At 33.5% G+C, this 25,858-nt stretch overlaps 4 protein-coding genes across 9 annotated transcripts; all 4 read right to left on the minus strand.

Annotated features, from left to right (window-relative positions):
- Positions 1 to 1,915: 1,915 nt before the first annotated feature.
- Positions 1,916 to 6,208, minus strand: LOC107018077 (protein WVD2-like 7). 4 transcript variants are annotated; one of them, XM_015218443.2, is made up of 7 exons: positions 5,992 to 6,208; positions 5,267 to 5,809; positions 4,368 to 4,877; positions 4,178 to 4,242; positions 2,858 to 2,932; positions 2,568 to 2,664; positions 1,916 to 2,299 (listed from the first exon to the last, which is right to left on the minus strand). In XM_015218443.2, the coding sequence occupies exons 2-7, from the start codon at positions 5,807 to 5,809 to the stop codon at positions 2,255 to 2,257; spliced, it is 1,335 nt and encodes a 444-aa protein (XP_015073929.1). In that variant the 5' UTR covers positions 5,992 to 6,208; the 3' UTR covers positions 1,916 to 2,254. The 4 variants fall into 4 exon arrangements, with proteins under 4 accessions (XP_015073929.1, XP_015073928.1, XP_015073930.1 ...); XM_015218444.2 differs by having other exon boundaries at positions 1,959 to 2,299; positions 2,568 to 2,661; positions 5,992 to 6,206; XM_015218442.2 differs by lacking the exon at positions 5,992 to 6,208 and having other exon boundaries at positions 5,267 to 5,965.
- A 1,052-nt stretch (positions 6,209 to 7,260) lies between these two features.
- Positions 7,261 to 10,517, minus strand: LOC107018238 (protein NRT1/ PTR FAMILY 1.2-like). The gene is made up of 4 exons (XM_015218662.2): positions 10,302 to 10,517; positions 9,997 to 10,214; positions 8,878 to 9,428; positions 7,261 to 8,294 (listed from the first exon to the last, which is right to left on the minus strand). The coding sequence occupies exons 1-4, from the start codon at positions 10,390 to 10,392 to the stop codon at positions 7,433 to 7,435; spliced, it is 1,722 nt and encodes a 573-aa protein (XP_015074148.1). The 5' UTR covers positions 10,393 to 10,517; the 3' UTR covers positions 7,261 to 7,432.
- Positions 10,518 to 12,523: 2,006 nt separating this feature from the next.
- On the minus strand, positions 12,524 to 18,629 carry LOC107018164 (pyruvate dehydrogenase E1 component subunit alpha, mitochondrial-like). The gene is made up of 8 exons (XM_015218568.1): positions 17,794 to 18,629; positions 17,498 to 17,577; positions 16,210 to 16,287; positions 14,107 to 14,202; positions 13,954 to 14,025; positions 13,772 to 13,825; positions 13,599 to 13,664; positions 12,524 to 12,831 (listed from the first exon to the last, which is right to left on the minus strand). The coding sequence occupies exons 1-8, from the start codon at positions 18,476 to 18,478 to the stop codon at positions 12,787 to 12,789; spliced, it is 1,176 nt and encodes a 391-aa protein (XP_015074054.1). The 5' UTR covers positions 18,479 to 18,629; the 3' UTR covers positions 12,524 to 12,786.
- Positions 18,630 to 20,407: 1,778 nt separating this feature from the next.
- On the minus strand, positions 20,408 to 23,637 carry LOC107018415 (protein COFACTOR ASSEMBLY OF COMPLEX C SUBUNIT B CCB4, chloroplastic). 3 transcript variants are annotated; one of them, XM_015218890.2, is made up of 8 exons: positions 23,472 to 23,636; positions 23,230 to 23,402; positions 22,811 to 22,910; positions 22,614 to 22,687; positions 21,724 to 21,908; positions 21,466 to 21,536; positions 21,108 to 21,191; positions 20,408 to 20,768 (listed from the first exon to the last, which is right to left on the minus strand). In XM_015218890.2, exons 1-8 carry the CDS (start codon positions 23,568 to 23,570, stop codon positions 20,712 to 20,714), a joined length of 843 nt encoding a protein of 280 aa, XP_015074376.1. In that variant the 5' UTR covers positions 23,571 to 23,636; the 3' UTR covers positions 20,408 to 20,711. The 3 variants fall into 3 exon arrangements, 2 of the variants coding, with proteins under 2 accessions (XP_015074376.1, XP_015074377.1); XM_015218891.2 differs by having other exon boundaries at positions 23,230 to 23,409; positions 23,472 to 23,600; XR_003578027.1 differs by having other exon boundaries at positions 20,740 to 20,768; positions 21,108 to 21,187; positions 23,472 to 23,637.
- Between the last annotated feature and the right edge of the window lie 2,221 nt (positions 23,638 to 25,858).

Consider the following 25,858-nt stretch of genomic DNA (forward strand, 5'->3'; position numbering starts at 1 on the left):
TGAAAATTAATAAAATAAACTTTGTTTGTAATTCAAAAAATAAGTTTGCAAAAGCTAAAAGAAAAAATAACAACTATCTAAATTAAATTTCTTGATAGTTCCATTTTATTGGTAGAATAATGCTAGATAGTGTAAGATTAACTTTGAGTGAAGGAAAACAAAACCTTTCAACTTTTTTAATGAATGTCTTTTAAGTATTGTATTAAATTTTTATCCACAAACACTTTAAACTAATTAGTTAACTAAAAATATTTAAAACTAAGATGTAAAAAGTTTTTATCATTTATATTTTAAAAATCAGGATATTTATGAATAACTACTTATTTTTATATAAAATTTAATTCTGTCATACATAACTTATCCACCATTAATCTAATATTATATGTTTCACCTTTTTTTCCATAAAAAGAAAAGAAAAGAGTAAACATCCTATTTTATCACATTCATTCTAAAAGATGAAAATTAATGTATATGTAAAAATTATAAGTACGGAGAAAAGAAAAAAAAAGGTACACATGAGCAAGATAATTAGGCATTTCATTTTGTTTGTCTCTATAGTGAAACTGAACATTTGAGCATACCAAATACAAATACGAATTTAGAGCAACTTGCTAATAAAACAAGAATTCTATTATATGAAGGGAGACAAAAAAGTCTTATTATAATTCTTACTACAAATAAGTATAAAACTAACACATCAAGCTCCGATGCTTCAGTAATTGAATTCTTATCTATTCTCGTAACTGCATAAGGGAATCTCACAACTTTCACCTCAAATTGTGACATTATTTCACATGTTTAGAGTTCCTACATACAAGAATTGTAGGAGTGTAAATAAAAGTTCTTCTTGAAAAAGTTAAATTTATAGAACAAAATTATGGAAACATGAAAAGTCATATGAATTATTGTTAAAATAAATATAAAAAAGATAGAGATGAAATTTAATTTTAAAGATACATGAATCTACTTTAATTTTTTAATAATTACTCATTTTTATTTTTATTTACATTTATGTTAGAAATTTGAAAGGTCAAGATTATGAAATGAGAATAAGAAGATTATATATATATATATATAAATTATATAAGTTTTAATTTATTAGAGGGGCAAAATGGTAATTCAACTTTTAAGTTTTGAGCTTCATGCTTATAATAATATATGATAAATGTCTTGTTTTATAATATAAATGTTTTAAGTCAAGCACACATTGTTTTGTTATTGGCTAGTGCATACACTTAAATTCTTTCATAGTTTTTTTTAATCACTTCTAATTGTATCTTAAATATTCAAATTCTTTCTTTCCTCTTTAAGTTGTCTTGTAAGTTTTCTCTTAATTTTTCTCCATTGTAAATCAAATTTATTTGCATAACATAGATGTTCTACATTGAGGTGTCAAGATAAGAGTGTAGGTCATTACATTTTTATATTACACAACAACTTGGAGTCTAGTTGTTATTATTTTTTGCACAAAACTATATATTCCAAAGAGATTGTACAATTAGTAGATCAATTTTGCTGTACGGATGGGATGAATAATCTGATCCACTTCACCATTTCATTTCAGTTTTACGTTTGAAGATTTTATTATATATGGTAATAAATAAGAACAAAACAGTTATATATAATTTAAAATTCTCTAATATATTTTATTTATCGTTTTGAATTAATATGTAGATTAGCTTATAGCCTTATATCAGCCAAATAAAGAATGTGGTATTATTTTTTGGGTGATCAATATTTAATAATGGGATCTTATTTCCATGCAAAGTAGAGTCTACTAAAAAAATACCCCAAATTATTTGGAATATGTTATAAAATGAGAGCAAACAAGTAGTAGTTATGGGTAAACAAATGGTTTGCCTTTCAAAAGTACTTGTTTTTTTCTTTTTATGGAGGACATGAAAGAAAAGTAGCATATGATGAAAATGTCTTAACTATCTCAATATGAAAAGATTGCATTATACAACAAGTTTTAAGTCATCTGCATTCCCAAAACTCAATACTGTACTTTTCACACACACTTCTTTTGTACTTTAAACTATAATCTAAATTCTAATGCTATACCTTATTCAATTTAAGAGAACAAGACATCCAATTCAGGAGTCCAGCAGAGTGCAAATACACCAGAAGTACGAAAACACGATTCGTCTTGCTCTTGCCTAAAGACACAGTAAATTCTTCAGATGTTTCTTCTTCTACATGCAAGTTTAACTCAACATATTATCTACCAAGGTATCCTGCTAATGTTTTAACTTCACCTATTTGATCCAGCACGGTGAATCTTACCTTTGATGATATCCTGCAAAGTTAAAATGATACATTGAACTTAACAAATAGATAACGAAAAGGACTCTCCCAGAAGCTTAGGCATAACAGATGATAGAAAGGCCTGAGGCGTGGCCTATACAGATAAGTATATGTTTGTAAGAGAAGTATTCTTGCATATTATGTTAAAATTTGGAACAGAGGGAAAATGTAAAATAAGACTGACTGGAACAGAAACTATGTGAACTAACTAGAAGCAAGAAAAAGAAGGATGCAAAACAAAGTTTGGATTTCATTAATACCTCCTTCAATTTATCAATTGATCTATCGATACTCATGCCAGCAGGTCTGAGAGTATTCACCTTTTTCCTCTCTTTAACAGCATCTTTAGGTGCCCTACTTCAAAGTCCAAACCAACCATATTAAAAGTTTACTTCTCAAAAAATGTGAATATCTCAGATTATAGTGGGATTTGACAAGAATGAAGCTGGCGATAACTAGGCGAAAGCATGTATCCATACGTTTATTATTTCTACAAATAGGCAGAAATGAATAGAGTGCACTATTCAGAAAAGAGTATCAGAGATCTTACCGTGATGACAGAGAGTTTGATCTAGTCCCTGATTGGCATTTTTGAGTGATAACCGCATCTGATGTCTTCCTTAATCTATCATTGAATCAAAAATATTACTTGCATGTTTTGAGAGATAACACAAATCAGAACGCGGAAGAAGACTATATCAAATCAAACCATGCTTATCATCTGTATGCACTGACATAAATGAAAAAGGAAATCAAGATTTCTGTGCCAGATACAGTTCATCATACAGTGCCAAATCAAATAACTGTCCACAGCCAAACATAAAACTAATCAAAACAGCCTCAGTATTGCATTATCAAGAGGCTGGTCTCTTTGACAATTAGATGACAAGACAGCCTTTCCACATGGCAACCTCAATGAAGACAAAGCTTTGTATGACCTTAAACGGACTCTACGAGCTGAACACCTAAGTACTGCCTTCATGGAGCTTGGTTTCAGTGCATCCAACTCAGATTCCTCCCTGTTTGTAAATAAGTATGGTTCCCATGTTATCTTTGCTCTGGTATATCTAGACGATACAGGAAACTCTCACGAATTCATTCACGATCTGGTTGCACATTATTCTACAGATTTTGTGCTTATAGACCTTGGCAGTCTTCACTATTTCCTGGTATATTTGTGATCTACTTCTTCAAGAAATCATAGAAGGTACCAAGCCTATTGCCACTCCTATTATTGCTGGACAGACAGCTCTCTCAACATGGGAGCACCATTTCTCGGTCATAACTTAGTTTCCCGGAGGTCCAAGAAGCAGAAAATTGTCGCTCTAGCTGCTTTAACTGCCGAAATTTCATGGCGACAACGCCTATTTCAGGAGATTGGTTTTGTCTTACCTCAAGCTCCCAGACTTTGGTGTGACAACATTTCAGCAACCTATCTCACAGCTAACTGGTGTTCAATGCCACGATAGAACACATTGAGTTGGACTTCCATTTTGTTCTAGAAAAGGTTGTGGCCAAGGATCTCTAAGTTCACTATATTAGCTCGCTGGATCAAGTCGCCGATACGATCAGGAAGAGCCTCTCTGGAAGATGATTTTCTTACCTTCGAGACAAGTATATCATCTGCATAAGAGAGGCATTGGCCTACTCAATTGTACTGTGAGATTTCCTTCTAAATATACAGAACTTTCAAAACCAAACGTAGTAACAAATCCTCGGGCAACTTTTATGAACTGCACGACTAATGCTCAGTTTTTATGATCCATTTATAGAATTTTAATGCATAGGATACCAAAACCTTATAGGTAAGAAGTCATAGAAACTAATGTGTTGCATACATTTGGAGTTGAAAGAAGGCAATTGATGTTACCTTTCAACCTCCTTTTTAGGAGTTGGAGAAGCTGAAATCTTTTTCTCTGATCCTTTAGGCAATACCTGACCGAACATGGACCACAGGCCACACAATTAGTGATGGGATATATCCACTACAAAGCCAATAAAATGGAGATAGATATGCATAGACAAGAGAATTTTTTCAGAGTTAATCTATTCGAACCAACCTTCTTTGATCCACTATATCTCGTATCTAATTCGGGTTTCCCTTGGTTGAAACTGCTTTGGAATGCCTTAAACGCTCGCTTGACAATGTCCTTGTCCCCCATTCTATCCATGATCAAAGATTTTCTCATTGTATTAGTAGAAGCTGTAGAATTTGGTGGACCTAGACTGAGAGACATGTGCAATGATGTGGGAGCTATCCTCTTGTTCTCTAGTGTGGAAGAATTTTTGCTCCTTTGCAATGTTGCACTGTTCAACTTTTTTATCGAGGATTGAGATGGTGAAATGAGTGATCTCGAAAGTAATTTATTGCTTTGTGCAACAGGAGAATTGCTGATTCTTTGACATGACACCCCATTCACCTTCTTCACGGATGTTTGAGATGAAGAAATGACCTTGGAAGCTGGTGTTGGTTCTGACGTTGGAGTGGAAATTCTTGAAGATTTTGTCACAGGTGATGCAAGCTTCTTCTTTGTTCCAGCTGATATTCTGTCCTCTGTAGTTGGATGTACCTGAACATGAACAACAAACAATTGATAACAGGAAAGCCAACCTGAACAGAGAGAATACCAAATAATAAGATGAATAAAAGGAGCTCAACCGAAGCACCGAGAAAATAACAGTAATGACAACAAAATAATGGGATAACCGAAGCACAAAAGACACAGGTGATAATTGGAATAGATGAACAAGAAACTACAAGAATAGTTCTAATACCACTAGTAAGAAAGAAGGTCCAAGTACTACCACCAATTCTATCCTGCAGGAAAGCAAGAGAACGCTCAATTACCAACTAACTCTCTACCCTAATTCACAACCTCCTAACCCTCGTATCTAAGGTCATGTCCTCGATCAACAAACAATTTTAACACCAATAGACAGAAATGCATAAAAATTTCACCTTTCGAGCTGTATTCTTCAGATTTGATTTAGGGGTTTTACTTTTCTTTGCGGAGGAGATTTTTGCTTCATTATCTACTTGTGATATCTCTTTATGATTATCTTGTGATCCTATTTCACAACTTTCGTGTTTTTCGAGATTGGGAACTTCTCCATTGTCACCTGTTTCCAAGATTTCCCCTTCCTTATCTATAGGAACCAACAAGCTATTCACCTTCATATCAACAGAATCACTATTATTCACATCAGCTCTTGTCGTTTCCTCTACACCATGTGTTTCGAAAACTTGTGTGCTTTCATTACGATCTTGTATATGGGGTTCGTCTAAAGATTCAACTTGCTCCATTTTCTGAGCAGCAATCTTCTTGTAGTGTGCTTCAAAATAGGCCTTCTTCTGAGCTACTGATCCAGATGTTTTACACTTATCAACTTCTTCAAGATACTTGTTTGGTGAAAAAGATGACCATTTTTCCCAAGAAAGTGCATCATTCTCATACTTTCCAAATGAAACTGATACTTCTAATGTAGGACCTAACTCATCCATCTGTTCATTCATCATAACATAACAAAAGAATCAAAATGACAACTCACTATGATTCACAATGATTAAGGACAAACAGAACAATTTTGTTACAACTACTATATCCGAATCTCAAGCAAGTTAGGATCGATTATATGAATCAGAAATAAACATTTACAAGTAATAAAAGAAGATAAATGTCATACCTTGTTCAATTTTAAACAACTGAAGTTTCAACTGAACAATATTGGTGTGAGACAAGCATGTGAAGTTGAGTTCATAAAGTCATAAATAAGATTAGGACAATGGCAAGCAGTCAATGCATGCCCATGTGCTGTGTTTTTTACTGCTAAAAATAATGTATCAGTTTCCGGCTCTTCTGCAAACTGCTAAAAAATCACATTTTGAAGCTTGAATTCCATTTTTTAAATTTTCTTTTGAGATTTGATATTGAAAATACATAGATATACCCTTTTAATTACATCTCATTTCATATTTACTTTCATGTGCACAAATATTCAAATTTCTACAAAATTGAACAAATAGACAATTTGTATCCAACATATATTATGTCACATAGGATGCATGTGTTATGTATTACTTCGACCCTTTTTACTTGTCCAATTTTGAGAAATCAAGAAATGACAATATTTTTATTACCTATTATACTCTTAATTTGTTTAAAGAGTTAATTTTTTAAAAAAAGCATAATCTCTTCAATAAGTAAATTGATTTTGAAATTTTATTAATTAAACTAATAAATTCATTATGCTAATTATTTTTTTTTTTAATAAATGTATCAAAAATAATAGAGAGGGAGTATGTCAATTTGAAACGAAAATTTGAAATTGAGATCTCAAATTCTATAACCAACGTGTGCTAAAGTTGGATTGCTTAAAATTCTTATACATGTACCAGAGTTGTACCATCTTTTTTTCTTACTTCTAAGTCCTCTTTTTTAATGGCAAAATTATTTATTTTTTCCTCGATTCCTTCAAAGCAGATAAAGTTGAAAAGTTGCAACAAAATGAATGCAACATTTAACCTACTATTTAATGTGTTATAAAGGGGCTTAACAGGGGCGTAGCTACCCTATAGTGAGGGTTTCGTCAAAAAAACAATATCATATATATATATAAGTAAAATAATACATAAAATGATTAAATAATATATTGTGGACACTGTTAGATGCCTTGAAAGAGCCCTAAGTGCTATGTATTCAAAATCTCACTAGAAGCAACAATTTTTTTCACCCTTCGTGAAAGTTTTGGTCCGCCACTGGAGCTTAATGACAAAGCAAACAATAATATCAAGAAAGTGAATTGTTTTTAGCAACACTTTATAGTTCAAAGAATAGAAAGAGACAGGTGAACCAAAGATATATACAGCACATGTGTCACAAGAAGATATTAGAGATGGTAAAATAAGGACCATACACTGAAAAATACAAGTACTGAACAATGGAAAGGAACAGATGAGGAATAATGGGAGGCAACATATGGTCCATCCAAATTGATTTTTTGAACTAATTCATAAGGTAACCATTTAAATAAGCAAAATATTAAAGGTTACATGAGGAATACTAGTGTTTTCAAGATTTACTACATTATTACAAGTTACAATGAAACACCATGTAAAAGGCTACACTCACTCTTCTGCCTCATGATATAAGCTGCTCCTACCATCATGATGATGCTCAGTAAACCGATAAATGGCCATAAAATAGAGCAAGTTAATGAAACTTAAGAAAGTAAGTAGCCAATAGAAGTAATCTAGGTGACCTCTATTTATGTTGCTCGCGAGCCAGCTTGTGTTGCCTCCAGCTGAGGTAACCTTATCCACCATGCTCACCAAGACACTGCTAATTAAGCTGGCAATAGCCAGGCCAAATGTGTACATAGCTGATGCAAAGCTGGACATACTTTTCGGAAATAAACTGTATATGAACTCAATCTGTCCAACTACATTAAAAGCCTCAGCCACCCCATATAAGGCAAACTGTGGCACGAGCCACATCCAGGACATGTTTAATACAGCATTGGGGTCATCCTCAAACCCTGCATTGATTGCCTTATTGCGTCGTATGGTTTCTGTTATTGCTTGAAGTGCAGTAGCCATGCAGCCTAGAATTAAGCTAATCCCCATTCTAGAAACTGGACTTAGTCCTGTGGGATGTCCAGTATACCTCGACAGCAAAGGCACCAAAGCACGATCGTAAAGAGCAACCCAGAGTGTCCAAGCAATAAGGCTAATTATGCCAAATGATCCTGCTGGAATTTCAAACAGAGAGAATATGTGTCTATCCATGGTCATCATTTGAAATATCGAGAATGTCTGACCTACCGCCACAAGAAGGATCAGACAGGTGGACCACATGGGAAGAACTCTAAGAAAACACTTCATTAATTCCACTTGTTCCACACAACAGAGATTCCATGGATCTGAAACTTCTCCATCTGGTTTCAATTCCATGCGAGGATCTTCAATTATGCAAGCTCTATTCAAACACCTATAATATACAATGAGTATATGCCCATTACTAGCAGTACGATACTGAAAACATATTTTTAGCTAAAGTAATTGACAGATAACTAACAATTCGAGTGTGTTAGGTGTGAAGAGAAATGTTTTCACATTAAAAATATTTGTACATAATCTAGACAAACACTGTGGGGTGCGGTATGGGTGTGGAAGAGTGGGAGGAGACAATCAAAGAGGAATGTCACTAAGGAACTTGTTTTTCTTACTTCCACTGGGAAAGTCATTTTCCTTATTTTTAAGGATATTGTTTTTTTAGGAAAAAAAATGTTTTCTAAATTTCGACCAACCAAACATGGAAAAATTGTACCAAATATACCCAAATCAAGTAGCTATTTTCACAAACTCTTCATTTCCTTTAATATACGTCAAACAAGTATGAGATGGGTAAATGAAAACCCTTCAACACACTAATGATTTGCTTAATTAACTAAACGCATCACACAAGTTCATCATGTAATACAGTATAACAAATTAGTATGGCAAGATAGTAAGTGCATGAATGGATGTTGAAGATGTCTATACCATTGAAGAAAAGATGGAGGCACCTATACCTGAAGTCGGCAGATGGTTCGAGGAGGTTCGATTCAGGTTCTTTATAGTAGCAGTCAGCAATATAATTCGACTCAACATTGATATGTCTTTTTCTGAAGGCTGCCACTGCTACTTGAAACAATCCAGTGAACAAACTCCCTCTAGCTTTTGCTTTGATATAAAGAGGAGATCCGATCAAGAAAATGGAAACAGATATAAGCATGAGCAAAGCAGGGACACCAAACCCAATTTGCCAACCAAAATGGTCTTGGATATAAACAATTACAGTAACTGCAAGAACAAGTGAAACTCCTACACTGGCATAATACCAGTTGAAATAGCTATCTATAAGCCTTTCGTTATCTGGATTTTCTTTGTTCTCCAATTGGTCAGCACCAAATGCTATGGAACAAGGTCTGTTAAAACCAGTACCAATGGACATAAGCCCAAAAGAACACAAAAGTATAGCAAGTTGGGCTGCTGTTGTTCCATCACAAACATGTTGATGCTGACCGCAAGGTAAAGGCCGGAGTTGTGGCATTATTGTGGTGAGCCAAAGAATACACGTTCCCTGTTGAGATAAAAAGGAATAAGCCTCTACAACTAAACAAGTTCTAAAGATGAAAACATGAATAAGCCGTATAATCTTGAATTCCTCACTGATGAGTAAGTGAGCAAGTATAAGAACTTGGGATAAAAATGTCAGTTGTGCTTATTTCATTTCTCATTTCCTAACGGATAATGTACCCAGGCCTGTGGGCTATCAGCAACGTATAACAGAAGAGAGATTGAAGTATACAGTCTACAGAGTTTCTGAGCTTAACAATATCCATAGCGGGAACAAGTAATTCACAAAGCAACTATAGCCATCCCAAAACAAAACTTGGTAGGCAAATGGTGCTGCACAGTGAAGCAAATGAGTTGGTAAGCAAAGATAAGTTAACAATTACGGGACAAACTACTAACTGTTGTCTCATCTATGTCATTTCCATTTGAGAAAACGCTCATCCATGCCATTATTTGTTAACATTATTTGTAACTTTTCCCCTTTTAATAATGTAGGAAATTTTGTGCTCAGTGGTAAGCTAAACAGAACAAATTGAAATCAAGAAATAAAAATTAGGTGAACTTAAACTTACAATTAGACTGGAGATGGTTCCAATAGCAACAGCCCTAAACCTTCCCAAGTAAGAATCAGAAAGAAAGGCCCCAAAAAGACCTAAGCCATTTGAAAGTGCTGTCCATAATGCAATCAAGACTGAAGCAGAAGCAGCTTCCATATGATAAAATGTTGTTAAGTAGATTATCATGTTTGGGAGCAATCCATAACTTGCCAATTTCTCACATGATTCATTCACTACAACAAAACAAAAACAAGTTCAAACAACAAAAGTAAACAAGATACAAAAAAAAGAGAGAGTGAGAATTAGAAAGACATACACACCTATGATGAAAGGCATAGTTATTAGACCACCCTTTCTTGAATTTTTTGAGTGGTTCAGTAACAACTCTTCTTGTTCTTGTTTGTTTCCCATTTTCTTTCTTGTTCAAATTCTTCCTTACTCCAAGCTGCAAAATGAAATAAAGAGAGCAGAAATGCCTCTTAACTTTTATGTCTGAGTGTCTCGAGACAGCTTACATATTGGAAATATTAACACTTCGTTTGGATGGCTGTTATTTGCGGTTTGATTATATATCGTATTGTGTTATATTATATTGTACTGTATTGTTTTAACGAATTGTATTTGAAAAAATTATATCGTTCGTCATCTTTAGATAATATCACACAACTATAACTTAAACGATAAATCTACAAAATAAAAAACAAGGTACATATAGAACTACTATGAAAAGATATAATAAAAATGAATATATAATTATTAAATAATAAATAAAGACAAAATAAGAAAAAATATTAAGATAAAAGTCATTGTTACATACTATGATAATTTAAAAGATACAATATAATTTAAGTAACAATCAAAACAAATATCATACTCCCTCCGTCCAGAATTGTTTGTCATATTGCGCTAAACGAAAGTCAATTTGACTAATTTTTAAAGGTAAATTAGATCACATTAGTTCGATATTTTAACCAAAAAAATTAAATATTCTAAAATTATATGAAAAGTATTATAAATTATAATTTTTTTGCATATTAATATAATGAAAAAATACATCTTAAAATATTAATCAAAGTTTTTATAATTTGACTCTAAAAATAAAAATTATGACGAATAATAACATACGAAAACAATATTGATTAAATCAATAATATAATACAACGCACAAGTACCAACCATCCAAACAAGGTTTAGTGTCCACCTAATGGATGGCTAGTTACAGATTAATTTTTTTTTGAAGATCATATAATATGCATCAGCTGGGGTGCGTAGTATTTAAATTATTTGGAAACGTTTCAAATGTTGAAATACACTGATGTATATCATGGCCCACTAAAATTATTACAAACTTACCTCTTTTACGGTGAAAAAAAAAATTGTTCTATTTATTTTAATTTAATGAGTTAATTTGATTTAAAGTTAAATTATTACGAAATATAAAAATATGTTATTTTTTTGACTCTCATTAAAAAGTAGAAAAATAAATTACACAAATTAAAATGCAGAAAATAATTTGTTGGTTTCATATTTTTTTCGTAATACTCTAAGTCGATAATGATAATTCGTTATTATAGCTTTGACTTTTTAATGAACACCCCCAATTATATAATATTAACTCCTTACAAATGTAGAAATATTCAAAAGAAATTGCAAGTAATTCACTTGGTTAACTAATTACTCGCAAAGACTTTTCAATTGAGATATAATAGTCAAAGTTTTAACGTTTACATAATTAGTTTTATGCTAGTACTAATTTGCATATATATATGTATATCAAAAAATTAAAATACTATATTAACAAATTAACAAAATCGCCTAATTCCTATTGAGTGACCCTAAAGCTAAATTTTAAAAAAAATGGTGTGAATCATGATGAAGTTGTACATATTTTTCCCCATGTCATTACAATGGATTCAGTAAAGATTTTGAAAAAAAAATGACCGATTACCAAAAAATTTATTGACTCACACATGAAAAAACTGAAAAAAATCGTCTAATTATTACAGAGTGATCTCTAAATGCTAAACAAATGACATGAATCATGGTGAAACTATACAAATAGTTTCTCAGGTCATTATAGAGGATCCTATAAGGATTTTTGGGAAAAAAAACATGTCCAATGACAATATCATCATTGATTAACACAAATGAAAAATCTAGTAAATCTCCTTATTCGTGTTGTGTGACCCCTTAATGCTAAAATGATGTGGATCATGACCTCTTTATATAATTAAAGAGGGTTTTGTAAAAGTTTTGAAAAAAAATGGAGATGAGGAATGGTTGCTTTGAAGCCAATGCATTGTAAAAAAACTGTTGAGAATATCTTAAACAATGCATGGAAGGTACCACTAAAATAACAAAACCTGCAAAGAGTAATCCTTGGCTTAGAACACAATTTTGGAAAGCATTTATAGCAGAAACTAAACATGACTAACGCAGACTAGCTAACTTCTATTCCCTCAAATATCAACTCTTTCGACAAATTTATAGACTCACCATGAGATAAAATTGAGGTAATAATGTTAAAAAGTACCAAAACAGCTCAAGCTGGAAATGCTCAATTTTATTACTATATGAAACTGCAATCGTGTAAAAATAACGCAGGTCAAGATCAGCAGCAAGAGCCAAAACAAAACATTAAGAAAGATACATTTCCTAAAATAAAGATGGACCAGTTCAATATTACAAGCAATCAGAAGAAACTCAAGCTTTTGTCATCAGAACTATTGTTGCCTGCAGTTATCTATTTTCCTCTCTTCAGCATCCAAACAAAACATAATCAAAATTGCAATTTTATTTTTTGTCTTATGGAAGTGTGGCTCTGAGTTCTTTCCTATCTGCTCCAAAGACCTGAAAAGAATACCCGCCTATCAATCCGTGACATTTAAACATTCAGAAACTAGTGATTCATTCACTCACAACATAATCGTCCTCAAAAAGACCATCTTTCATAGAACTATCTTTCTTTGCTATCAGCCATATCTGTATAATCATAATCTAAAACTCGTTTTAACATAGCAAATCACTTTTCTACTGTACAACGTCACTTCTCCGAGCCTAAAGTAATAATAAAATGAACAGATTCTACCTACTATAGCCATCATTACAAGACTTCTGAAACAAAGAAAAATCATCTGATGGCTTCTGGAAAACCACAAAGCCACCATCATTTTAAAATGCTCCAAAACATATTTACAAACTTTTGGATACCTTTTTATGTCCAATGTGGAATACCTATATAACTGAACACACTCTCGTATCTCTAATTCAATTTTTGAGAATTAATCACATGTGGCTTTATATCAGACCCATGATTGTGAGAATAGACTCGTCAAAGGTTATCTATAATTCCAATTTACACTTGAACTGAATACTTCTTTTACTTTTTGTATGCTTTACTTTTGCAGACATTCTTTTTGTATTCGTCTTTGAAGATCGAGGTAGCTTAGCAGACATTATATATTTATTTATTTTTATTTCAGCTGTAAGCTCTCTAGCATTCTTGAAGTATTTTATTTCCATTTCAGTAATTAAATGGCTTGAACGAGTAATTGAGGTATCTTTTATTAGTATAGTATAACAAAGAGGTAAAATGCTGGATGAAAACAACTGCGCACCTCAACTCCAAACCCTTTCACATATACATTAGTAAACAGATCAGAAGGATCAGGCATGGGGCTCTCCTGAAAATAAATATGAGCAATCAGTAACCAGCCATTATGCTTTAAAACAATTGCCTACTATTCTTGAATCATGACGAATTAAAGAAAACTGGCATCATTCTTCTCACCTTTGCTTTAGCAATGGCTTCATCAACCACTTTCCTCTTTCCTTTCTCGATATCCTGGGCAGGAGAATAGATAGTTAAAAGATAGTTTAGCAGCATTTTATAGGTCAAGAGCAACATAATCAATCTATTGTTGCACATATGGTTTTCCGGGTTTCAATCTTCATTATGACATGAAAACTTACCTTTAACTCCTGCTCAGTGGCTATATTATGGTCTAAGATGAGATTCCTGATTCTTTCAACAGGATCACGTTCCTGTAAAGTTGAAAGATAACTATATCAGGATACTTAAGTTATCAATCAGATAGGTCAGGGAGTCTTAAAAAATATATTTACCCCTCGAACACCACTAATCTCGTCACGTGTACGGTAGGTGCTTCCAGGATCAGACATTGAGTGACCATGGTACCTGTAGGTGTCCATTTCAAGAATCTGAACCACGCAAAAAGGGAAAACATCAAATTAACATGATATGGAAAGAATAAAATCAATAAATTGGAAAAACAAATTGAATTTACGACAACTTCAACAAACACTGACACAAGTAAAAATGAAATAAAATTTTGGGAAAATACACAGAGAGCCCTTAATGTTACACCAACTGCCAGTTAGACACCTTAACTATCCCGGTGGTCATGTAGATACCTCTTATTGGCACAAGTGTGTCATGTGAGCACCAGAATACAGCAGACCTCCCGCATGAAGTACAATCACTTCCTGACGGGTTATGGAATAAAATTTTGGTAAGAGACACAGATAGCTCTTAATATTACCACCAATTGCCAATTAGACACCTTAACTATCCTGGTGACCATGTAGATACCTCTTATTGGCCTAAATGTGTCTCATGAACACCAGAATCCAGCAAACCTCGCACATACAATTCAATCACTTCCTGAAGTGTTAAATGAACAACTGAAAATTTGATATGTATCACGGTAAAATGAATAACACAATAAAATCATACAACCAAAAAGGGGAGGTCCTAACCCCTAGTCTTCTTCATCCTATACCATCTACAAACAAAAATAACAAATTAAACCCCATCATAGTAGAAGCAAAGAAGGTTAAAACAGGAATAGTCGGAAATCACAAAACTTCAAAACCTCTAATGAAACCTTCCACCATAACCCACCCACCCTGCTTTCCTCGTTTTTACTTCGTAATTTCATCCCTCTTCTCACCTTCAACAATCCCCAACTTCCAGTTTTTCTATAGAATAAAATCAATCCTCTTTGAGGCATACTTTGAATATCATTAGTAAGCTTATGCTCCGCAATCGGACTTAGACAAGGAGTAGATGAGGTTGTGGGAGGTATTCCATGCACTTTGTAACAATAGGGGCATTTTTGGACCAAACTATTAGCGATGGGAGCATTTCTGGATCAAACTATTGACCGCAAGGGCATTTTTAGACCAAACTATTAACTCCAAGCATTTTTGTTCAATTTCGCAGAGTTCAAAGGCATTTTGACCCTTTTCCATTTTAATAAAGGTTGTGTATAACACGCATACACCCCTGATTCACATGTATTTTTTCCTTTTTCTCGGCTTCCCAAAAATTTTCAAAAGTAAAAGTTAGTTTTAGCTCTCCCCTCCCTTCTCGTTCATTCCCCGAATCCAATCCACATGTTGCCCATTAACTCTGATACACCACCTCTCCTCCAACAGCATCCCCTTCAACTCTCCTTTATCTGACCTTATTAGGAGGTATTAATATCTGTTCAAAGTAGTACAGTAGACCACTCCATAGTTAAAGCTCATCAAGGCAAAATCAGCCTACTCTGGGGAACATCTCATGTATTGTCTCAACCATAAAACACAGAATAGCATCATGTCAAGACACTAGATGTTTTATGGAAATGAATAAAATATAATGACTGTTAAGCCATCTGATTTGAAACGTCTAGCATCTCATTCATATCTTCCAGCTATGTTCCTCCCTTCAATATAGAAAGAACTGCTAGCATTAATATAGTGATACACATTTTTTCAGAAACTTCTCTTAAAGAAGAAAGGAGAGCAGAGAGAAGAATTATCTCTGTCAAGCCGATGGACTTGCTTGTGCTCCAAAAGAAGGGCTCTATGAACATGAAAGACCAAATAAAGAATCAGAAAATACAGAATAGTATCATGTCAAGAAACTAGATTTATGTAAAAGAATACTATATCGCAACTGTTAAGCCATGTGATTTGAAATGTCTAGCATCTCATGTACATTCTTCTCATGCGGTCACGGAAGCCAATTATCTCATATTACTTGTCTCAACCTAGCTCATCAGTTAACTTTGTGGAAATATCTATGAAGCCCCAAGAGTATCTAATATCTAGTATTTAAAACATCTTTCCATGTCATACATACACGTCACACTATTATCACTAAAGAACGTGTGAAATGCAACTGCATATCAATACTGGAATTTAGACATATGTGCTTACAATTGGTCCTTTCTTGAGGACATGATCCTTGGCAAATTTGCATGCTTGTTTTACAGCAAGAGCATCCATACCATCAACCTATTTTGAAACATACAATGAAGAGCACTGTTAGCATACTCTTACATTCTCTTCTCAACTTCTGTATCGATTCTCACTTAGAATGATCTAATTGGGTCTTTATATTTGCAGTAGGAGAAAGCTTTTTCATATTTTTTTTTAGTTTCTTCCTTCTATGTTGAAGATGTGGGTGGAAAAAAGACCAATGTTTATGATGCAAACAAGAAATAAGCAATATTGCAGTATAAAAACTAGAGTAAATACTCTCTTGCTTGTCCACTAAATAGCGAAATGCAACTCCACTTTGACCCCAATGGGATGTAAGCCTTGCGAAACATCCGCAAACCCAATAAATACAGAAAAGAATATAGCTTTTAGTTGAAGTTTTAAAGATCATTTCTTCTTAGACAAAACATGCAAATATATTATGACACTTATCCATGGAAATGTAACAACTGAAAAACTGCATAAGAATTATACTGTTAAAAGTTGTCATTCATGGGTTTTGACATAAATGTTAAATGAATTTCACAATTTAAGAACCCAAGGGTGTGGATTAACCGTCAGAAGTTGAATGGGCAATGAGAGAGCAAGGTTCAAATCTCAACAGAGGAAAGAAAACGCTAAATGACGTCTTTCTATCTATCTAAGATGGGTGAACAATGCGACCAAGTACTTGTGCAGGTAGGAGGTAATAACAAGTACCAAGTAGATTAGTTGAGGTGTAAGAACACTACAGACTTTTTGCTCTAGAGTTCTAAAGCATTTTGCTGAAACTGATAACCTAAAAGGATATATAAATGTAATTTTTAAACGGTTATACATGCATTAGTATGAATATATACACAATAAAACAACTACAGAGTTTAAGAAATTCCATTGTGACGGTTCAACTAGCGGAGACTCTTGGAACAGCTGGAGTTAGAAATCCCCAAATAAGATTTTAAACTGATGGTAACAACAAAGATAACACTACGATTTCTATGCTATTTTATATTTAAGATATGATTAAAAAAATTACAGTTGCAAACACAACATTTTAATTCTCATCTAACAGCATATATTCCAGCCATTTCCAGGCTTCAAATTGAAGAGAAGTTGCCCAATCTAGATATCTGATGTAAAATGTGAGTCGCCAATACTTGGTTAGCACATAAAGTAAAAATTGGGAACATCTAAATTATGTCTACAAATCATAACAATGTATTTACAAGATGTGACTGAGTATCACCTTTAAACCAGGAACATAATCCCCTCTTTTGTAATAGGCTGGACTCTTTGCAGCCCTCCATTCTGCTGTCCCCATTCCATCTGCATCAACAAAAGCAATCACGCATAATCCTAGGCGCTATCCACAATTTATTTGCATGAACCAATATTGTTTTCTTTTCATGAACACATCAATGCTATTGCAGTACTAAATTTGCACCACATAATGTCAACAAATTCATCAGAATATAAAGCATACATACATTAATAGTATATACTACTTACAAAATCAGGAAAAAACAGTAGTATGGTTCTTACAGTGATTATTCTCGCAGACTAGAATTGCAGGCAAATCCCATAAAGCAGCCATATTCAAAGCCTCAAACAACTGTCCTTGATTAGCAGCACCATCACCATACATAGCAAAAGTAACATGGTCCTCTTTGTTATATTTCTGTGCAAAAGAAATTCCAATTCCAAGAGGAACTTGAGCACCTACGATTCCATGACCTCCATAAAATCCACTATCCTTCTTGTAGAAATGCATCGAGCCTCCTTTCCCTTTGGAACAACCATCTTTCCTCCCCATTAGCTCGGCAAACGACTCAACTAATCCTCCACCACGTGCAAGGAATATACAGTGATCTCTATAAGCCGTAATGATACAATCCTTTTTTGTAATAGCAGCTTCCATGCCTATAGCAACCGCTTCTTGTCCGTCATAGAGATGACAGAATCCGCGGATTAGTTTGGCTTTGTAGAGCGAATCTGCAGCGATCTCCATACGCCGCATCTCCACCATGTCTGCGAAGAAAGTCATGAGTTCATTAGGTGTGGTTTCGACGATTGATGAGGGAGGATCAATGTTGTGAGCGGTGTACGGTTTGCTGATTTCCACACTGATGGTGGCGTTGGAGTCCGACGATAGGCGACGGGTGGCTGAGATGGCGGCGGTGAAAGGCTTAAGAAGATGATTAACCGTCCGAATAGTTGATAAAGCCATCTTGATCGTTGAATGTCGCGACTGCAATTTGTAGCTGAAGAGGTGGAGAAACGGCACTGCCGCACTGGTGAGGTAACCGGTAACAGTGAAGGCAGCAGCTTACTGAATCCCCAAAGAATCGGAGTCCCTTTAAAAAACTATTTTTCTTTTTAACTTCTTTCCATTAATTATTAATTGAGAAAGAAAAACTATTGAAAACACGAGTTCGTACCAATTATTAGTTTCGCCATTAACTATTAATAACTTTAAAAATATCCTTTTATTTGATTAATTGTATTTAAATATATCTTAATTTTACATAAAAACATATTTTTACTTGATTAGTTGTACTTACTTTAATCTATACATTCCAAAATTCTCTTGTAAAAATGTGAATTTATTAAGAAAAATACTTAAAACAATCTTTTAATTAAGTGAGTAAAAAGTGTTTTTAAGGTTATCAATAGTTTGAGAACTCAAAATTTCCCACATGATTTTCAGTACTTCTCCCATTAATTAATGATTCTTTGGAATCACAAGTAAACAATATACACGTTAGACATTAAACAAATCCAACTGCATTAATGGGTTGTTTGGTAGGGTATAAAAATAATGTATAAGTGATTGTTATTGGTATAAAAAAATTTTAAAAATAATTATTTATAAAAATATATTTCATAAATACAGCGAAAACGAGTAACAGTGTCATTAACTATGTTAATATATGCATTAAAACTTGATAATGTTAATATCATGATATAAATAAAACGAAAAAATATTGCAGGCAAAGCTAATGCATTATATTACTTATACCTGCATAATAAGTAAATATTCTCTACAACTTAGAAACTACAGAAAGAGTTCAGATACAGATGAGACATAATCTTCTGATTTGGGACTTGCTAATACCAGCACCTTGAGGGTGTACTACTTTCCACTCTACTGAACATTTTATGTACATTTAACTCTGAATTTTCAGGTCATCAAAAAAAATAAAATGATATCACTGACTCACTGTTGGTACTCGAAACAAAATCTGCACTGAAGCAAGTGTAGAGTGAGTACGGAAAACATGTGTACTCAGCAGTATCATTGACCGACCCTTAACTGAAGTGGCTGCAGGGTTGGTCTTATAACTGCTTACTTCAACACTCACTGTATATCAGTTTCAATAAGAGCATACAAATAAGTCTGACAGATTAAAGATAGAATGAAAAATCAACAATGAACAAATGGTCACAAACCATCCTAGAATCCAGTAATAAACTCAACAACTTCAGTAAGTCGGAAATAATGGAGATGATGCAATCTAATGTAACGACCAAATATAACTGGTATACACTCGCTCAATCTGTCAGATAGCATAACCTATAGGGGAAACGCGAGGTTCAAATATCCACCAGAAACCATATCCAACCATATTTCAATGAATAACCAACCATTCAAGGTTGAAACAACATCACTCTGCCCAGAGCCAGATCCAACTAGATCACATCTGACTGCTTACCTTTCAATCCTGAAATAACATTACTCCGTCTAAACCATATCTAATCAAAATCACAACGAACAAAATCAAATGAGCCATCAAGTATAATATGCATGATATATCGCATTAAAACATGAAGTTGTATACACACAAGGCATACAAGGAATTACTCAATGCATTACAACAATTTACCATTTAGATCAAGGACGATTTGTTGTCTCTGGGATAACTATTAACTATGCCTTTGGAGATGGGAGGTCCAGGAATGAAATTGCCATATTGGTTTTCTCTGGATATAATCTTCCTCATTTTCTCACAAGAAAGATGAAAAAGTTACCTCCTACAGTATCTCAGCCACTCACCAATCAACATGACAGCAGAGCTAAAGCTCGCAGGGAAATCATTTCAAAGCAAACAATCATGGAAAGAAATTACCACTCTTTGTGCCTACATAAGTGATGAAATGAACCAATAAATGATATATTTCACAATAGCCAAAGGTTGCCTCTAAAAGATGTAGGGAACACTTCTGTGTACGTCAGTAGAAAATAAAAACAAGCTGAAACTGCAAGTCCTCCTTTTGGAGAGGGAGTCCAAATATAAGAGTCAAGAGATGATACATATGTATTAGCGTGGGCCATCTGTGCAACATAAACTAAAGGAAGGAAAATCACTTTGAATTTAGACATGATTATAGCAAACACTTGAACTTATGATACTGCTGTTAGAATATCTTAAAACATCCATCTTGCACTGCCACTATGAATGTCAAATAACTTTTGCCAGTGTAGCATCTAACTTCTCTCCGATCAATGTGATCCATGCCTGTCAAATAAAGGAGAAAAACATGAGGCAAAGGTGTGTTTGGAAGATGGAAAACGGGGATACTAATATAAAGGGTGAACTTCATAGATATTTGAACAAGTAGTTAGATAACAAATAGAGCTCATACACAGCATAATGACAGCCACGGTAAATAGAGCTCACACACAGTATAATGACAACCACGGTAAATAGAGCTCACACTCAGTATAAATACAACCATGGAAGTGTTATGTACTTCATGTCACCAAAGTGTAGATAGTATGATCACATAGGCCTCAAGCTTGCAAATCCAAAGGTAGGGGAATATCAGTAACTATATAAGCGCAACATAAATGGTACCTGGTCAGAAGATGTAAATCCTCTGATTGTATCACCACCAATTATGGCAATTCCTTTGTCTCCTAAAGGTTGCAAGATTACTGCCTAGTAAAGAAATATGGTTATTAATAACCTTCCGGTAAAGTTTCAACCTATAAACATGACAATATGAAGAATCCATGATAGAAGAGATCCTATAGATGTATATTGGGCAGACACCTTGAATGATAAAACATATTTTGGTGAGAGAAATGCTCATTTTGCGTTTATAGAGGTATGTATACATCTTTTAGCACAACTGATATTGTAAACTTGGGTGAAACAAGCCAGAGTGTTGAGCCACTGGGAAAAAGGGGGAGAAAGCAGGAATTTGTACTACCTGTGTATTTGAAGGAAGAAATGGTAGCTCCGACTTCCCAGGATAAAGAGATAAGTTGGCCAAGTAGCTCTCTGAAATATCGACAATCAAGCATGTGTAATTTAAACTTGGGGTCTGAAGATAAATTTAAATGGTGTCTTAATCTTTCAAAACATGCTCTCAGGGCTCATAATCTCATTTGCCCACTTGCTTAATGGAAAACACAGATATAACTATATCTTAAAAGCTAGAACGAAAGAAAAGTTAGTAATCACTTACGTGATGCAGATTTTAGAACTCCTTGGTAAAGTGATCCTTCTATCAATTTATTAGTGTCCACAGCTACTGCATCACTTCCATTAGATAAAGATGCAGCAGCAAACCCAGTTTGAAGGATACATTTTCCATCATAAACAACGACCAGAGACCTGCAGCATGTGACATCTGATAGAGAATTCCATGCCCTGAGGATAGACAAAAGAGCAAGACAGACATGTTAAATCATCAAGAAGTCACATTCATGATGGCCAAGCTACAAAGTTTTCTCATCTAAAAGTGTCAGGAAATGTATAAAACAGTGTTTTTTTTGGTTAGATATCATTTGCATACTGGAACAGTTGCTAGTGGAAGGTTCAGACCAATTGCACTTCAGCACCATCTTGCCCCGCTTTCAATTGATGACTGGTTATTATATAAGTGTGGACCTAAGACCCTGCGCACAGAAGTATGTTGAAGGGTTTATTTAACACATTCTTTTTCGGGACGAGTTGTCTAATATATCAGTGCTGTAAAGTACACAAGCTGCAATTGTGTTAATGAATGGAAAGTTCACACACCATTCACTATTTAGAAATGATAGAACCTAGTGGTCAATTTAAATCAATAAGCATTTGATTCTAGAACCTAGCTCTCTTCCCTATGACTTGGCAAGGAGTATCACGGAGCGGAACTTTCACATATAGGTGACCTTCAATCTGAATTTTTCTTCGCTAAGATAAAGATGATCAGTGTCGTTCCTTGAGTACAATGCATACTCATTACATAAATTATGTAATATGTACATATAGCACAAACATATCAAATTAATATTATAAGTGATATTAAAGTATAAAAATGAGCAAGTTATAAAGACCTATTTCAAAAAATGTTCCAGCTTATAGATACAATACCATAGCAGCTCAGAAATAACAAAATCTGGTAGGTGAGAAGCTATTCGTTGGCACTCCACACCGTTAGGATTTACCTGAAAACAAAAGGCTTAAACATATCAGTTAATCTTATGGTGTATCTACAGGAGGAGAAATAAACAAGGAGCTGAGGAGAAAGAGTTGGATACAAAGAAAGCAAGTGTGTATACAGCCCTCACCACAGATATGGATTTTGGTCGGATTGAAAGCCAAACAAGACCATTCAAGATGTTGGTGACTGCCAACCCAAGTGTCAATAAATCTGCTCTGGATTGAGAACTGTGTAAGTTGGAAGCAAACAGTTAATATTGTGGCCCGAGAACATACAGAAAATTAATTCCCAGATAAGTTATCCTTATCCCTTGTACCATAGGAGCCCTTAGTATTACCAGCCCTCTTGAATTACTTGAGAAAAATTAAAACTACTCCTTATTTACAACGACATACCCACGTTTGGAGATGGTAGAGTGTACCCAAACCTTACTGCTACCTCGGGAGACCCGCAGTTCAAGTTCACCAAACTCAAGTAAAAGACGAAAAATTAATGGTTGTTTGAAGACGTAGAACAGCAAATGCAGCGTAAAATAAAGTAGCTAACCTGCTAGCATCAGCGACTGGAGCAATACCAGATAGAGTACGATTGAATAGAACAGCCAATAAAGACAATCCACCCACATAAATTGGCATACTCCGAACCAAATCATCATTATTAGATACCCAATCAGCTATCCAATCCCTTCGTGGCTTCATCCCTCTATACCCAATTTCTCCCTGAAACCTACAAATTAAACGCATTCATAGAAGATGGAATAAATTATTAATGTGGAATTGAGAAAGTACCTGAACATTAAGAGTAATAGTTCGACTGTGAGAGAAACGACGAGAATGGACAAGTCGATGCGGCGGTTGGTTTAACCGAAGCAGATTTCCCGCTTCCATTTTTCCGATGGTTCATAAAACGGATAATACCAATATTCTTTTATTTTTATTCCACCTGAGTGGCCAAATCATCAAAATTCAAAATTTTATATATATAAATAATAAAAATAAAACATTCAAAATCAGCTTAGTTTTATAGTAGTAATTAATTAAATTTAATAGTGACTTAAATCATCCCTTAAATAATTTCCCAAGAATTGAAATTTATTGAGTGGTTTGGTTTGATTTTAAAATTTATTAATTTGACTTAGCGATTATCAAGATGTAGATATGTTATATCGTACAAGATAGTATCAATAATTTATCGATACATGAAAATATAAATGATCTAACATGACATACAATCAATAAAAATAAAAGTCCAGTATAGATCTACTCAAATTTGAAACAAGTAACAATCAATAAAAATAAAAGTCCAGTATAGATCTACTCAAATTTGAAACAAGTAACAAGTTAAATAACAAGTAAATCAAACTCTAACACATACACAAATCGCAATCAACAAGTATAGTCACCACAAGATTAACCATATCACCAACAAATTATCCAGTCATTTAATACTTATGCATCATGAACTTACACAACAGTAAATAAAGGGTTTATACATGCTAAGGGACTACTTTATGTCAATAGCCATGACTTGTAAAGGACTAGCTCTTTTCATATACCATTGATATTCAATGCATATATGTATATGTATCGATGTGGTGTATGATTCAATATAAATTTTATGTATATACATGTCAATGTTGTAATATATATATATATATATATACATATTATTATTAGAAAAAGATGCCCTAGAACATGTTATTGAATTGAGTGAGAGGTCCCTTTCTTTCCTACTACTGAACCCGGAAATTGCGTAGATTGCTTTGCTTGGGATCCCTAAGTAACCAAACCACTGTACTCTAGCACATTAAAATAATATATACACCAATGTTTCAATCATGCATTTCAAGCATACAATTCATATCATCTAGTTTAGACATGCTTGAAGATCAATCAACAAGCAATTAACTCAACAATATACGCGAGTCTAAGTCAAGTCGAATTTCAATTAATCATAACTTTGAAGAGTCCAAATACAAGTTATTTTATTGGAGCTTTGCCCTTTCTCGAAATTTCATGCGTTCACAATCTAACACGTATAAATATCACATATTCAATCAATTATTTAATAATTCTAGGCCTAAGGGACTAAACCTCATTAATGTTACCTTGGTCATAGCCTAAATCGATTAGAAAAAATCAAGTTGAAGGAAAGCAATTGTGGACCTTTAGCAATTGATGGTTTGAGTATATTAGATTTAATAATAGTGCGTTAAATTAAACTAGAGGATATTTTAATTTAATTTGTCTCCAATCAAATATAAGTTAGATGTAAAAAAAAAAATCGATTAATGAGGTACTCTTCAATTTTTTATATTGTCATATTTATTCCTTTTCTTTTCCAGCTAAGAATCACATAATGACCTATTTTATTTTTTAATTAATTAAGTGAAATAGTGGTGGTTTTCTTTTGTATTTTTTTTTTTATATTACATATTGGAGGAATTGAAAAAGGAGAAAGGGGCAAGAAAAATTAAACGCACACCTAACCATTATATTATTGGCTTTTTATGTGTTTAATTTAAATACTGATTGATTTATTATTTCATGCAAGGGAAAATTTTTACATTTTATAAAATTCTTATGTTACCATCTTGTAAATCAATCTATTACAATACTTTAGAGGTTGTCTGATTAAATTCTTATGTTATCATTTTGTAATTCAATTTATTACAATATTTAGGGATCGCTTGATAGTTAGTTTAGATGTAAATTATGTTTATATAAAATTCCGCATAAATTATATTATATTTGGTAGTTAATTAGGAGATAAATCATTTATGTATAAAATTAATATAATATCCGATTTGTAATTTAAGAATCTATATAATTAATACAATAATCTATATATTATACTATGCCTTGTAAAATATAAAATAACTAATACATTAATAAATAATTTCCATATATATATAAATTCATTCATATATTACTAATATATGTACGACTCTAATTAGTTATACAAAAGGAACCCCTTTTTTAATGGTTAGAACATGCCAAGATCAAGATGGATCGATCTTGTAATCAACCCAAAGGTGCTTACACTTTGGATCACATAAAAGTAATGGGGGAAAGAAAAAGCAACGATTGAACTAAAAGGATATCCACTAGAACCACACAATTAAGAAAAGAGAAGATGAGTGGGGTCTTAATGACTTTTCTCATCCTCACAAATG

This window comes from Solanum pennellii, chromosome 4 (assembly GCF_001406875.1).
Source record: "Solanum pennellii chromosome 4, SPENNV200".
Taxonomy (NCBI): Eukaryota; Viridiplantae; Streptophyta; class Magnoliopsida; order Solanales; family Solanaceae; genus Solanum; species Solanum pennellii.

Coding starts and splice junctions, on each gene's coding strand:
- LOC107018077 (XM_015218442.2), bottom strand. CDS start 5,824: ATGATGAATGAACAGATGGATGAGTTAGGTCCTACATTAGAAGTATCA. Junction 4,243..4,367: donor GATATAGTGGATCAAAGAAG/GTTGGTTCGAAT, acceptor ATGTTCGGTCAG/GTATTGCCTAAAGGATCAGA. Junction 2,665..2,857: donor TCAAACTCTCTGTCATCACG/GTAAGATCTCTG, acceptor TGGACTTTGAAG/TAGGGCACCTAAAGATGCTG.
- LOC107018238 (XM_015218662.2), bottom strand. CDS start 10,392: ATGGGAAACAAACAAGAACAAGAAGAGTTGTTACTGAACCACTCAAAA. Junction 10,215..10,301: donor AACTATGCCTTTCATCATAG/GTGTGTATGTCT, acceptor GTTTTGTTGTAG/TGAATGAATCATGTGAGAAA. Junction 9,429..9,996: donor GAACCATCTCCAGTCTAATT/GTAAGTTTAAGT, acceptor TTATCTCAACAG/GGAACGTGTATTCTTTGGCT.
- LOC107018164 (XM_015218568.1), bottom strand. CDS start 18,478: ATGGCTTTATCAACTATTCGGACGGTTAATCATCTTCTTAAGCCTTTC. Junction 16,288..17,497: donor ATTATGTTCCTGGTTTAAAG/GTGATACTCAGT, acceptor GTTTCAAAATAG/GTTGATGGTATGGATGCTCT. Junction 14,203..16,209: donor TCCTCAAGAAAGGACCAATT/GTAAGCACATAT, acceptor TGCGTGGTTCAG/ATTCTTGAAATGGACACCTA.
- LOC107018415 (XM_015218890.2), bottom strand. CDS start 23,570: ATGGAAGCGGGAAATCTGCTTCGGTTAAACCAACCGCCGCATCGACTT. Junction 21,909..22,613: donor GTTATTTCTGAGCTGCTATG/GTATTGTATCTA, acceptor GTCTATCCTCAG/GGCATGGAATTCTCTATCAG. Junction 21,192..21,465: donor TTCTTCCTTCAAATACACAG/GTAGTACAAATT, acceptor TTTCTTTACTAG/GCAGTAATCTTGCAACCTTT.